This window comes from Carcharhinus amblyrhynchos, chromosome 2, assembly GCF_965287045.1.
Source record: "Carcharhinus amblyrhynchos chromosome 2, sCarAmb.v2.hapA, whole genome shotgun sequence".
In the NCBI taxonomy this organism is placed as follows: domain Eukaryota; kingdom Metazoa; phylum Chordata; class Chondrichthyes; order Carcharhiniformes; family Carcharhinidae; genus Carcharhinus; species Carcharhinus amblyrhynchos.
In genome coordinates this window covers 12057303-12070926 of record NC_137325.1, presented here as the reverse complement: position 1 = coordinate 12070926, position 13624 = coordinate 12057303, and the positions used below count along the sequence as shown (strand labels likewise).

Here is a 13624-nt window from a genome sequence, read left to right as displayed (position 1 = left end):
TAGGCTTGAGTTGTTTCTACTGGAGCAAAGAAGACTGAAGGACAACCTGATCGAGGTGTACAAGGTTATGAGGAACATGGACAGGGTAGATAAGGAGCAGCTGTTCCCCTTAGATGAAAGGGTCAATCACAAGAAAACATAGGTTCAAGGTGAGGGGCAGAAGGTTCGGGGGGGGGAATGTGAGGAAAGACTTCTACCCAGAGAGGGGTGACGGTCTGGAATGCACTGCCTGGGAAGGTGGTAGGGACAGGTTACCTCACATCCTGAAAAAAAGTACCTGGCTGAATATTTCGCAAGTCATAATATTCAACGCTATGGGCCAATCGCTGTAAATGGGATTAGGTCAGGTGTTTCTCACGTGGCTGTGTAGACTCAATGGGCTGAAGGGCCTCCTGTACTGTATGATTCTACGATTCCTACCCCAGAACTTGATGGACAAGGAAGGTGCGTTCATAACGCAGTCAAACAGGTTGAGTATCAACCTGCAAATCCTTCCGATATGCCTATGTTTGGGAGAGACTCCTGGTCAGCTTTAAACCCCTGGCAACAGGCAAGTGACCCGTTCCAGGAATTACTAGCTATGGAAACAGACAAAAATCTACTTTAGTGCACCACGACGATGGGGAGAGAATTGGGGGACTCAGAAATCCTGCCAACTATCCGTGAACTATCTCCCATTTTACACATATTGGCGGAAGAATCAGACAGTCCACCCACCCTTAGGCTTGTTAAAGCTCCTACATGGCTAATTTATGGGCACTTACGGGCCTAATCTGGCCCCACTATTTTCTTTTTACCTGCATCATGGAGAGGCCAACACCAAGCGAATGGCCAGGCAACATTTATTGAGTGGGCTGTTGTTGGGTGAGGAGGTGATACCACCTTTGGAGATCCAGATGGACAACAGAGATACCATCCAACCACAACCCCACCCCCCCCACCCCCAGGATGATACACCCCACTTTTAACCCTCCCACCCAAGTCCCTCCATCCGATCGTGCCAGGCTGGCCCACTAATACCCTGGACTTATCTCAAGTCCAGCTCCATCACCTCTTTTCCAGGAATTGGCTGCAGTCCCAGTAGTGGCCACTGTTCAGAAGTAGCGCTGTTAGTATGAGAGGGCTGCTGGCTATTCCCAATAGCTGGCAAATCTCTTAAGTCTGGGCTTCTTCCCAGTTAGGGAGAGGAATTTCACCCAAAGCCAACTCCTTGCAGGCATAAAATAGCTGTGGGTCAGCAGTTGGGGTAGACTCCCAACTGCTCAGGAGTAGCAAGGAACTCTATAAATTCTAGCCTGTCAAAATCATACAGAGTGAATGTACAGACCAGCATCATGACAGGAATGGCTTAGTCAATACTTTTTAAGATGGCTGCATTTGTCACCTTCTTTCCTACCAGATCCTTTCAAGTAATGTATTAAATTATCAATCAATACATCTAACAGTGATAGATTTGGGCCATTTTGTCCAGGGCACAGCAGTAATATCTAGATTTGTGCAAAAAGGTAGGCCAATGCACTGTCCCATCAATGTCCTGGGACTGGGACTGCAGCCAGTCCAAAGATGTGTGGGTTAGGTTGATTGGCCATGTTAAATTAACCCTAGTGTCAGGGGGGTTAGCAGGGTAAATATGTGGGGTTGCAGGAATAGGGCCTGGCTGGGATTGTGATCGATGCATTCTCGATGGGCCGAATGGGATTCTATGTCTTCTACTTCAGTCTTGTGCCTGTGTAAAAGTATAAGGCGCATGTCTTCCAAATGCAGCACTTACTGGCTGTGATTCCTCTCTTGATCCAGCGAGCAGGATGATGAGTGTCAGGATGAACCTTGTCTAGTGATTCTTTTTGCTGAATAACCTGGCCCTGGAACTGATGGCTGAAACCACCCGCTTTCTGCCACCTTTGACTGGAGTTGCTGAGATTAGCTAAGCCCAGAATGAAATCTTCATCATCTCAGTTGATTTTTGCATTTCCCTGCTATTGGACACCACCCTCATCCTCACAGGGACCTACACGGAAAATGATTGCTGTCTCAAACATTTTGAAACGGGGCGAGGAAGACTCTTACAGCTTGGTGTCCAAGCTAGCTGTAAATTCAGCCAGAGACATTTCAAAGAGCGGCAAGGTCTGGAATTGAAGCACTCATCACCAAAGCACAGCTTAGTTGGAGTGGATATGGAGAATGACTGATGATAAAATCCCTGAGACAGTCACTTATTCACAACTTGAACATCGCCTGAAAGGTAGGCAGAGGTTAAAGTTCAAAGATTTCTTGAATGTGTACCTCAGGAAACGAGGCATGCTCACTATAAGAAGTACAAGACAGAACCATCTGGGGGGCAATCTTAAGCATGGCTTTTGCTTTACTTGAAGAACAAAAAATACAGGCCAACTAAGGACAAAAAGGCAAGCTGCAAAGACCGGACAGTTCTTAAAAAAAAATCAGACAATACATTCTTGCTGGCACTGTAGAGAGCCATACAAGTTTGCAACACACCAGGTTAGAATGCACAACAGATTAGTGTGCACACAGAGAGAAAACAATGAGTCCTTCTGGTAGCATCACCAGTTGGAACTACATTTTTAGATCATCTTAGTGCTTTTCCTGGCTAGCTCTCCTACACTCCTTATTAAACCAGGATTGTTAATGGCAATAGATTAGAATCTATGAAAGACTAAAGGGGCTCAGGTGCCCACATGTCTAGATCACTAAAAGCTGATGCACAGGTGCAAAAATGACCAAAACAAAGGCTCATGGAATATTTTTTATGTCAAATTAGTTGGAAAACAAAGTGAGGAAGTGAAGCTTCAGAGAATTGGTAACAGCCCATTGGGCACCAAACCACAGGAAGAATATATTGGCTTGCAAGAGGTGCAGTACAAATTTACCCAGGATGATGGTAAGACGTAAAGGGCTAAATTATGAGGATCGGTTGCAGAAACTTGGCTTGTTTTCCTTGGGTTTGAAAGATTGAGGGATGATCTAATTGTTTTCCTCCAGGAGAAGCATCAGAAACAATTTGAAATCTAGAACAAGGGAGTATAATCTTAAAATTAGAAACGAAATCAGGAAAACACTTTTTTCCCCACAAAGGGTAACTTTAAAACGCTGTGAAGACAGAGGCAATTGAATTTTTCGCGATGGGTTGGTAGGTCAGTTTAGTAAAGGTTATGGGATCAAAGGCAGGTAAATGGAGGTGAAGTACAGCCATGATCAAAGTGGTAGCCATGATGTGGAGATGCCGGCATTGGATGGGGTGGGCACAATAACCTGCTGTTGTGAGACTTCAACTCCAACAGGTTTATTTGGTATCATGAGCTTTCGGAATGCTGTTCCTTCATCAGGTGAACGGAGAATTGGGTTCACAAACAGGGTATATATAGACAAACATTCAATTGCAAAATAATGGTTGGAATGCACATCTTTACAGGTAACCAAATCTTTACAGATACAGACAATGAGAGTGGAAAGAGGGATAATCACAGGTTAAAGGCACAGCGCTCTCATATGTGATGATGGCATCCGTGTTGATGCCTCAACGGGATCTTAGATTCATGCCACATTGTGTAGACAACGCAGAATCACAAAAGTTCCGCATACATGAGGTCGGTTTCAACCGGGATCTTGGGTTCATGTCACACTACATGTAACCCCCACCATTTGGCCTGGGCTTGCAAAATCCTACTAACTGTCCTGGCTTGAGACAATTCACACCTCTTTAAATGTGATTATCCCTCTCTCCTCTCTCAATGTCTGTATCTGTAAAGACTTGATTACCTGTAAAGACTCGCATTCCAACCATTATCTTGCAATTGGTCTCTGTCTATACACGCCGTGTTTGTGAAATCCAATTCTCCACTCACCTGATGAAGAAGCAGCACCTCAAAAACTCATGATTCCAAATAAACCTATTGGACCTTAACCTGATGTTGTGAGACTTCTTACTAAGATAAAAGTGAATTGGCAAAAAGGTTTGAGGGGCTGAATGCAATACACCTGTTGGCTATCATTGTAAGGCTATTTACTATCTCAACATGGGTACTCTCACCGTAACTATCTTTTGAGTCAGGAAAATTTCTTCCACAGCTGCACTCTCAATTTTAAGAGGGTTGCTCCTCCAACTCCAACACAGCGTTTCAAACAGATCTCCTTTGCGAAGAACCAAGTCCACAATTCTAACCAGAGAGAAAAGCCTTCCTTATGGCACGTCCCGGAACAGCACCTTCAGAGCCACATAGTCGAGAGAATCGGGCCTGCCCCACTTGTTATTATTGGCATCCTTTCTTTAATGGCATCAGGGCTTCAAAAACAAATGTCTCTTTTTTAATTATGAGCAGCAGCCTATTGAAAGCAGCTGGGTTTTTGGGTATCACACCCTTAGTCGATGTGTACAACAATCTGCTCAGGGATCACAGATTATAAAAATAATGGTGCACCGATCAGATGTTAAGTAATTTTCATTTAGAGACAGTTTAAATGTATTTCTCTCTCTCTCTGTTTTTTTTTAATTTTTTAAATCCATTTTCCGACCACTGCCTTGTCCTGTTGCCCGAAATCCTTCAATCGACACTGTTATGATTCCAGACAGTAAAACACCACTGAAGCTTCTCATTCTGTGCATTTTGTTTCTTTACTTCAGGATCCCAGAGATAAGCAGCTGAGAGGTTGTACCCTGAATACAGGATTTCCCCAGGGCGTATGCCACTATTTGTGAAATTAAACATTGTTGGGAGCTGGGTTTTACTGGCAACTCTGCAAATACTTGATACGCTTGCAATGCAATAAATAGGTTTGTAAAGGGTATGTGGTGAAGTGGATGGTGTACTTCGGAGAAATTGTTTTTGATGGAACATGAGTAAATTAGGGAGAAACGGTTTCCATAATCTGATTAAATAGCAAAATGTACAACCGAACAGAAAACGGTTAAAGACAAAAAAATCCAGCAAATTTATCAATGCAGACAATAAACTTGACACAAGGATTATTAGAAAGATATAATTATTCATGTATGTACCCTTGAAAATTGCTAAAAGCATTTTACAGTTAAGGCAAAATTCCGGCATGCTTTACAAAAGAGTTTTGAACGTCACAGCAGTTTAAAGCTTCCTGCATCTTTTTATTTTCACCCTCTCTCAGTTCCAGTAGCTCCCACTGATTCCTCCAGCAGCTTCTTCTGGCGCTAATTCACAAACGTCACATCCTTCCTATTCCCATTTTCACTGTAAACTCCAGAGCCCGTTTTCTCAAACATGGTTAATTACCAAGAGTCAGCTTACATTCCAACCAGAGTCAATATTGCTTCTGTACACAATCAGGCATCGGTATAATTCACAATGAGACTTCTCTGTGCTGTTTAAACAATACGGCAACTTGTGTAAACGAGGAAGACAAATTAAAACTGCCTAATTTGGATTTTACTTTGTCTCTCTTGATAGAAGTCACCTTGTTTTGCTGAAATGAGAAATGCTGCCAAACTTTGCTCTAGTTTCATTGCACATTTTCGCAAGTACAGAAGGAATGGTTCAATAATGTTCCATCATACAGGGCTACAGTATAATAATACATATATCAGAAAGAAATGTTGTGCTGTCTGAGATTTATGGAACCCACTTTATTGATCAGTAGAAACCATTTTCACAGATTGCTGGCTAGATCAACCTCTTGGTCTCCTAATGTTCCATTCAACAGAAAATAACCAATTATAGAAGCAAAACTGCATGCGGCAGGGTGGCACAGTGGTTAGCACTGCTGCCTCACTGCGCCAGGGACCTGGGTTCAGTTCCCAGCTTGGGTTACCGTCTGTGTGGAGTTTGCGCATTCTCCCCAGTGTCTGCGTAGGTTTCCTCCAGGTGCTCCGGTTTCCTTCCGCAGTCTGAAGGACGTGCTGGTTAGGTACATTGACCTGAACAGGTGCCGTAGTGTGGCAACAAGGGGAATTTCATAGTAACTTCATTGCAGTGTAAGCTTTACTTGTGACTAATAAGTAAACTTTTAACACAAACCTGGTGATACAATGCAACGAATGGGTAATAGTAACACAACATTGCCCATTAAGTTCTGAGCCACACATCGCGAGGGGAATAGAATATAAAAACAGGTAGGTCTTGCTGCAACTGTGCAAGGCACTGGTGAGGCCGCAACTGGAGTACTGTGTGCAATTTTGGTCTCCTTATTTGCAAAAGGAGGGAGTACAAAGAAGGCTTCACCAGGCTGATACCGGAGCTGAGGGGGTTAGCTTATGAGGAGATATTGAGTAGATTGGGCCTGTACTCGCTGGAGTTTAGGAGGCTGAGGGGGGAATCTTATAGAGACTTGCAAGATAATGAAGGGGCTAGATAGGGTAGAGGTAGAGATATTCTTTCCACTTAGAAAGGAAACCAGAACTAGAGGGCACAGCCTCAAAATAAGAGGGGGGGGCGCAGTTTAGAACAGAGTTGAGGAGGAACTTCTTCTCTCAGAGGTTGGTGAATCTCTGATATTCTCTGCCCATTAAAGTGGTGGAGGCTACCTCGTTGAATATGTTTAAGTCAGGGGTAGATAGATTTCTGATCGATAGAGGAATTAAGGGTTATGGAGAGCAGGCGGGTAAGTGGAACTGATCCACTTCAGATCAGCCATGATCTTATTGAATGGCGGAGCAGGCTCGAAGGGCTAGGTGGCCTACTTCTGCCCCTATTTCTTATGTTCTTACACTGTGGCCTGCTGATACAACCATTACTCCAGAAACCAGATGTTCATGTATTTAGGTTCCAAGAATTTCCAATAATCTCAGGTAGGAAAAGGCTATGTCTTGACTTTGTTACCATCTCACCAAACTAGAGAAAGACAGAGGAAAGAAGAAAAGGCAGAAAATAGAAAGAACAGGAAGTCGGTCTGGCCATCTTATTGACATTAAGTAAAAGTAGAGATGCTTTCCCCCTTATACTGGACACTATTTATACCACAATCAATACCCAAAAGAGAAGACCTGGTCATTTATTTAATATCATTTTCACAGAACTTACTTTTGGCAAATTAGAACAAAGAAAAGTACAGTACAGGAACAGGTCCATCTGCCCTCCAACCTGTGCTGATTATGATGTCCTAGCCAAACCAGAAAACCTTCTGTCCTTACCTGATCCATATCCCTCTATTCCGTCCCTATTCATATACCTGTCCAGGTGCCTTTTAAATGTTGTTAATGTGCCTGCTTCCACCACCTCCTCTGACAGTGCTTTCCAGTCACCCAGATAAGTGCATTTACCGTTCTTTAAGCAGCCAATTAGGGCGGCACAGTGGTTAGGAGCTGCCTCACGGCACCAGACATCCAGGTTCAATTCCAGCCTTGGGTGACGGGCCATGTGGAGTTTGCATGTTCTCTCCATGTCTGCATGTTTCCTCCGGGTGCACCAGTTTCCTCCCACAATCCAAAGATGTGCAGGTTAGGTGGATTAGCCATGGGATAGAGTGGGAAAGAGAGACTGGGTAAGATGCTCTGTCAAAGTTGGTGCAGATTCAATGGACTGGTGGCCTCTTCTGCACTGTAGGAATTCTATGAATTTGGGATAGGCAAGGTATGTGGCATTCCTCATACTGGTCACAGGAACAAAATAAACCACCATCTCAGCTGAGATCAAGCTGTTCAGCTCAGGTTATGTCCTGTGTGTGACCTTCACATTACTCTAGCTTAGTATCACGTCAAACGATGTATTTAACCAGTAAGCTCAAAATTTGATAGAAAGCATTTAAGGCAGAGAAAAGACATTTTGAAAGATCCTAAATATTTTAAAAGTCACTGCAGATACTTTTTTCCCCATCTTTGGTTGAAATATATTCCAGATATGATTTTACCAATGCCTCAGTGGATAAATACATTACACAGCGTGACCTTAACCTAAAAAGCTGGTTCTAGCCCTCTTCAGTGCTGAGTTATTTCAGCAGCTGGAGGCTGACTGAGGGAAACTGATTTTCGGTTCCCCAGATGGCTAAATGGTGAATTCACAGCCTGATGCAGTATCTAGCCACAGAGATCTGAAAGGTCATGGGGGAATAGGCAGTTCAGCATGTTTGGAAGGTCACTGGCAGAAGCTCTGATGATAAGACTTGGTGACCCACAAAATGTCAGTCATGTAGAGACTACCATACCTTTGCTTTCTTATTGCTGTCAACTGCGCATCCAGAGCACAGAGAACTACAATAAGGCAAGAAACTCGAGTAGTTTCAGAAATTAGAAACAACAAAGAAACTGGGTGCTGGCCAATTCCAAATTCATGGTCACTGGGCTGGTTTGGTGGGGGGGCACTGTGGCATTAAGTCTTTTTTGAAGAAATGTTGCAATCAGCAAATTAGTATGCAAATGTAACATCCCTTCAGAATACTAAATGCAGTCTTACAGAACTGCTGAAAGCCAGGTTTCGACAGAACAAACCTCCGCAAACTCTTGAAACATTTCCCAAAGAATTTAAAAGGCCATGGGGAAACGCACTGGTTCCGTAGAGCTGCTCTCATGGCCACGTTGAGAGTTAATGACTCCTCTGTACCATTACGCACTGAAGTTTTACATTTCTCTGCCTGAGCTGAAGCATCAGAACTCAGCACAAATACCAATTCACAGCCTGATCTGCAACTCCACAGGTTCCGACTGCCATGTTTCTTCTGTTACCATGTTGCTGTCTGTTTCTCTGGATTGCAAATGAAAGCATTAATGATCAACTGTGTTACGGGTTGTTCATCTTTGGCAACATTGACCCTGGTTTCATATTAAGCTCAAATATTTCAACACAGTTTCACGGTGAAATTTTGTGCCTGCTTGCAGCCTATACTTCATCTGTATGTTCACTATTCCAACAAAGTTAAAGGACACTGCAGTTGTGACACTGATGCTAATCCATATGATGATCATACGTCATATTATAAAACTAAGTATCTTTCTTACAGAATAGAGATATAAGTTACTTTTGATGCTATTAATAGGCATATGCAATTAACATAGGTATTAATGCATTTATTTTATCTGGACTCCTGTCAAGATTAAAATAGCAGAGAAAGAACAGGAGCTTGCATTTGTATAGCACATTTCACAACTGCAGCATACTCCAAAGTGCCCTGCAGACACTGAGGCACTCTCGAAATGTAGCCACAGTTGTTATGTAGGGAAATACAGCAGCCAACCATAGAAACAGCTGCAACATCAATGACCAGATATCAGTTTTAACAAATTTGGTTGAGGATTTAACCATTGGGCTACCACAGATTCAAAACTGACAGCATCAAACCAATACCTGAATAACATTACCAAACATAATTCCCAGGCTGCTGCTCCTTCAGGAAAAATTGCATTCATGCTGCCTCGTTGTCTACTGCTTTGCAAATTCAAGTGTTTGTATTGGTCTATTTTTAATTAGTAGCTTCATTGCATTTGTTGAGAATTTTGGAAACAATATAAAAGGCACGAAACAATTTGGCTGCATGCTAGTAGATATACAGTTGTGGGCTATGTGGTGATGGAAATAGTCCAGAGCTCTGAATGATGCAATAGTGGAAACTCAAAGTAACAGTTGGACCATTAGAATTCATGACAAGAACCAAACACAGCAGAAAAACTGCAGGAAAAGCCAAATATACTTCTATCCACTTCTTTTCTTTTAGAAGCATGTGTTACTCTTAGAGAACACTGTTTAATAACATTATATCAGAAGCATACAGCAGTGGTAGCATTTTTGATAAAAGACTTCTTCATTCTCTGGTTCGTAAGTATTTAATTTCTCTGCACAGCCTTAACTGCAAATGCGGTCCATATTAAACTAATCCCACCACTTAAACTCTCCCTTGAAAAATAAATAAGCAGGGGGTAACACGGGAGTTGAGCATGCTCGATTGTGAAAGGTCCAAGTGGCTGGAAAACAGAGGGGCTATTTTTCTATACGCATAAGGAGTTTTACAGTTAACTTTCTCACAGTTCAGTGGCACATTCTAACTTTAACATACCAAAGCTTCTTTCAGAATGCTAACAATCTTGGAACGTACTCCAAGCCACCAGTGAGTTCAGTCACTGCTGCCAGCTTCTCCAGTAGAGATAATAACAGCTGGCCCAGCAGACCTGTTTAAAAAATAAAATCTCTAGCTTGCAGATGTGCAATCTCACAGCTTCTTACGATTTGCCAGTTTGCAGTGTGTCAGGGGCTCCCACAAAACACCCTGTTGTGAACGGTTCCACTCCAGAAGTTGTTTGAATACTCTGTAAAGATTCTTCCATCTCCTTCTGGTGCTTCTTCAGATGTTTTTGCAAAAGCTGCTTGTCGGGGGAGGAATAGGCACATAAGTGACACCCAAATGTCTCACCTGTGTGGTGTCTGCGAACATGAAGGTCCAGACTCTTCTTCTGAATGCTGCCAAACCAAGAAAAATTCAAAACCAATGAAATGCATGAATTCAAGGAATCATTGCATTGTGTAATGTAGATTATGCAGGGGCACTTTGGACAGAAGCAATTTCATTTTGCCTGGACCCTGTAATCTCCCCCATTGACACTGCAGGATACATCCCAAAGCTCCATGGCAGCTATCAAGCTTGTGTGTGGCCAGTTCTTTAAAAGTTCTGATTGGGATTTTGATAATCTGGCTTTTAAAATTCACAGAAAGATCTGTGCAGACTGACAGTGCAAAAGGAGCGTGAGTGGGCTCAATGGCCAGCCCACAGCAGCTAGAAAATTGTAGCCTGCTTCACAGATATCAAGAATAGGCTTTTTACAAGTTCCATTTTCTTCCATTACACACTCTGTTAGCTATGCGCAATTAGGAAGAAAGTGTCACAACTTCAAATAGTGACAGGCCATTATAGCCCAATCAGTCTTATTGCTATATTTAATCATTCCTAACCAGCAGAAACACCTCAATGGCAAAATATATATTTTGTTTGCACAGAAATTCTGAACTGTTAATTACTCCTTAATATTACTGGCTCAGTGGTTATAGTGCGAGTTGCTTGGAGTCATTTCTATCTGCTACTATAAACATTTTGAACTCATCTGGGAAGCCACAACCTGCAAAATACATAATGGAAAGAAAGCTCAACAAACTCCTTTCAAAACCTTAACTTCACAGAATTAACTGGAAACAGTTCCATTGTGAAAAATTCCAATCCATTAATGGTCACACTCTGACTTAGAGTCATAATGCTCACCAATTCTTAAGTTCCAATCATTTTCATAATAACTTTTGATTTGATCGGCCACTTTTATCTTTCACCTTAATTCCCTGCACAAACTTTGGTTCTCCCCACCCTCCCCATGGTAACAAAAGGCGAAGATAATCTTGAAGATAAGATTAAAAAGACCTCAAAAATAATCATATCCACCATTTTCTCTCTAAGATATGACCAATCAGGCAGCATGGTGACACAGTTAGCACTGCTGCCTCAGTGCCAGGGATCCAGGTTCAATTCCGGCTTTGGGTCACTGTGTGGAGTCTGTGCATTTTCCCCGTGTCTGTGTGGGTTTCCTCCGAGTGCTCCGGTTTCCTCCCACAGTCCAAAGGACGTGCTGGTTAGGTGCACTGGCCATTCAAAATTCTCCTTCAGTGTACCCAAACAGGCGCCCGAGCGTGGTGACGATGGGATTTTCACAGTAGCTTCATTGTAGTGTTAATGTAAGCCTACTTGCGATACTAACAAACAAACTTTAAAAACTTTAATGTTTTTGTGGAACTGATTTGGGTGAGGCTCAAGGGGAGAGTTGCTACCCAATAGCATTTCAAACACTTTATAAAAAATTCATGAGTCAAAATTCCGTCCGTGAAAGTGGCAATGATCAACAATGTGCTAAACTCACAGGAGAATTGTTGGTGCAGATTCAGAAGCAACAGTAAACGAGGACATTCTGCGGGTGCTAAGCAAAACATAGCCTCAATCCATTGCTGCTGTTTTTGGGTATTTGTTGTTTCCCCAATATAAACCCCGTTTTATGAACAGCTGCTTTTATAATACATTAATCGTTTGTTAATTCTCATTATGCTAGTGTTTCGGAACTGCTTGCTTTGAGAAGATAGAAGGCCACTGCTCCTCCTCCCAGAAGTGGCAAAGGAGAATCGGGGGCACATTTTAAATAAAACAAGAATGAGAACAGCAGTGACAGCAAGAGAAAAGCAAAGAGAGAGAGAAGGAAAGGAGAATCAGAAACAAAGACGAACAAGAGCAATACAAACAGATACCAACACGAAGTGTGTAAAACAAAGCAAGGCTAAGTGTGTAACTTAAATCAGAGCACAGCTTCTTCCCTGCTGCCAGATGTTTGAATGGATTTACCTTATATTAAAAGTTGATCTTTCTCTACACCCTATCTCTAACTGTGACACTACATTCTGCACTCTCTTGTTTCTTCCTCTATGAATGGTATGCTTTGTCTGTATGGCGTGCAAGAAACAGTACTTTTCACTGTATCTCAGTACATTTGACAATAATAAATCAAATCAAAGTGGAGAGTAAGAAAACAAGAGATGGCAAAAGAATGCAAAACCCTACCTCAATAGCAGGCTTCAGATTAAAATTCTGCAGCTGGGTGAAAATTCACTTTCCCATTTGCTACTTGAATATCTGGTTACAATTTGCAGCTTCTTCCCCCCGTGGAGAATAAACCACTTGCTAGGGAAACGGTTTTTAAATAAAAAAATCATTGGACTTTATGTGAAAATAAATCTTAATGCTGGCAAATGATAAGTGGCAAGTGAGGTTATTTGTCCATAAATCATTGAAGGTGGCAGGACAGGTTGACAGTAAGTTAATTACACATCCTAGATTTCATTAATAGATGCACAGAATCTTTTTAAAGCTATATCCAATCAGATCCAATCAAAGTCCAATTCAAAGTCTCAACCATTGAGACATTCCAGATCCAAGTTGACAAGACAGGCTCACCACTTCCTGTCTTGGGCTTGATCTACATGATCCAAGCTGACAGGAGGAGGCATTGCACCTCCTTCAAGGCTTGATCTCATTTGCATCTTAGCCAAAAGACCAGATGCCATTTTAAAAAACTGCTTCAAATAAAGTCTCTGTGTGATCTCATGACTTCTATTAAGGACAGCAGGACAGCAAAACTACACTTGATCTTAGTCAAAAGGCCAAGTAAGTTTTTTTTTGTTTATATCTAATTCAATCCAAAGTCCAATTCAAAGTCTCAGCAAGTGAGACATTCCAGATCCAAGCTGACAAGACAAGTCTCCTCCTGTTTTGGGCTTGATCTACATGATTCAAACTGATTGGATCAGGCATTGCACCTCCTCCAAGGTGTGATCTCATTTGCATCTTAGCCAAAAGACCTAGATGCTGCTTTAAAAAAATTGCTTCAAATGAAGCCTCCGAGTAACTTCATGACTTCAACTAAGTACAGGATGCCAAAACTACACTTGATCTTAGCCAAAAGGCTGAGAAGCGATTGTTTAATCATGGAAATCATATTAAATTGTCTATAACACTTATTCAGCCTCAACTAGATCTCTAGGCGCCACACATTAAGAAGTGAAGACATTAGATTCAGTGCAGAAAAGATTCACAAGAATGCTTCCACAGGTGAGGAATCTCTGGTAGGTAGATAGATTTAAGAAGTTGAGACTGTTTTCCTTGCAGAAGAGGAGGTTGAGAGGAGATTTGT

General features: G+C 42.1%; 1 protein-coding gene and 1 pseudogene across 3 annotated transcripts in view; both read right to left on the bottom strand.

Annotated features, from left to right (window-relative positions):
• Positions 1–2485: 2485 nt before the first annotated feature.
• The window catches only part of LOC145352382 (uncharacterized), a 40965-nt gene continuing 29826 nt past the window's right edge, over positions 2486–13624 (bottom strand). For 2 of the 3 annotated variants that reach the window (XM_080202161.1, XM_080202169.1), the window contains exon 7: positions 8337–10367. In XM_080202161.1, the coding sequence (XP_080058287.1) occupies positions 10130–10367 (238 nt within the window). In that variant the 3' untranslated portion in view covers positions 8337–10129. Of the gene's footprint in view, positions 3027–8336; positions 10368–13624 lie in introns of those variants that run through there. The other variant, XM_080202178.1, reaches the window with a different exon arrangement.
• LOC145361935 (U2 spliceosomal RNA) lies at positions 13258–13409 on the bottom strand (annotated as a pseudogene).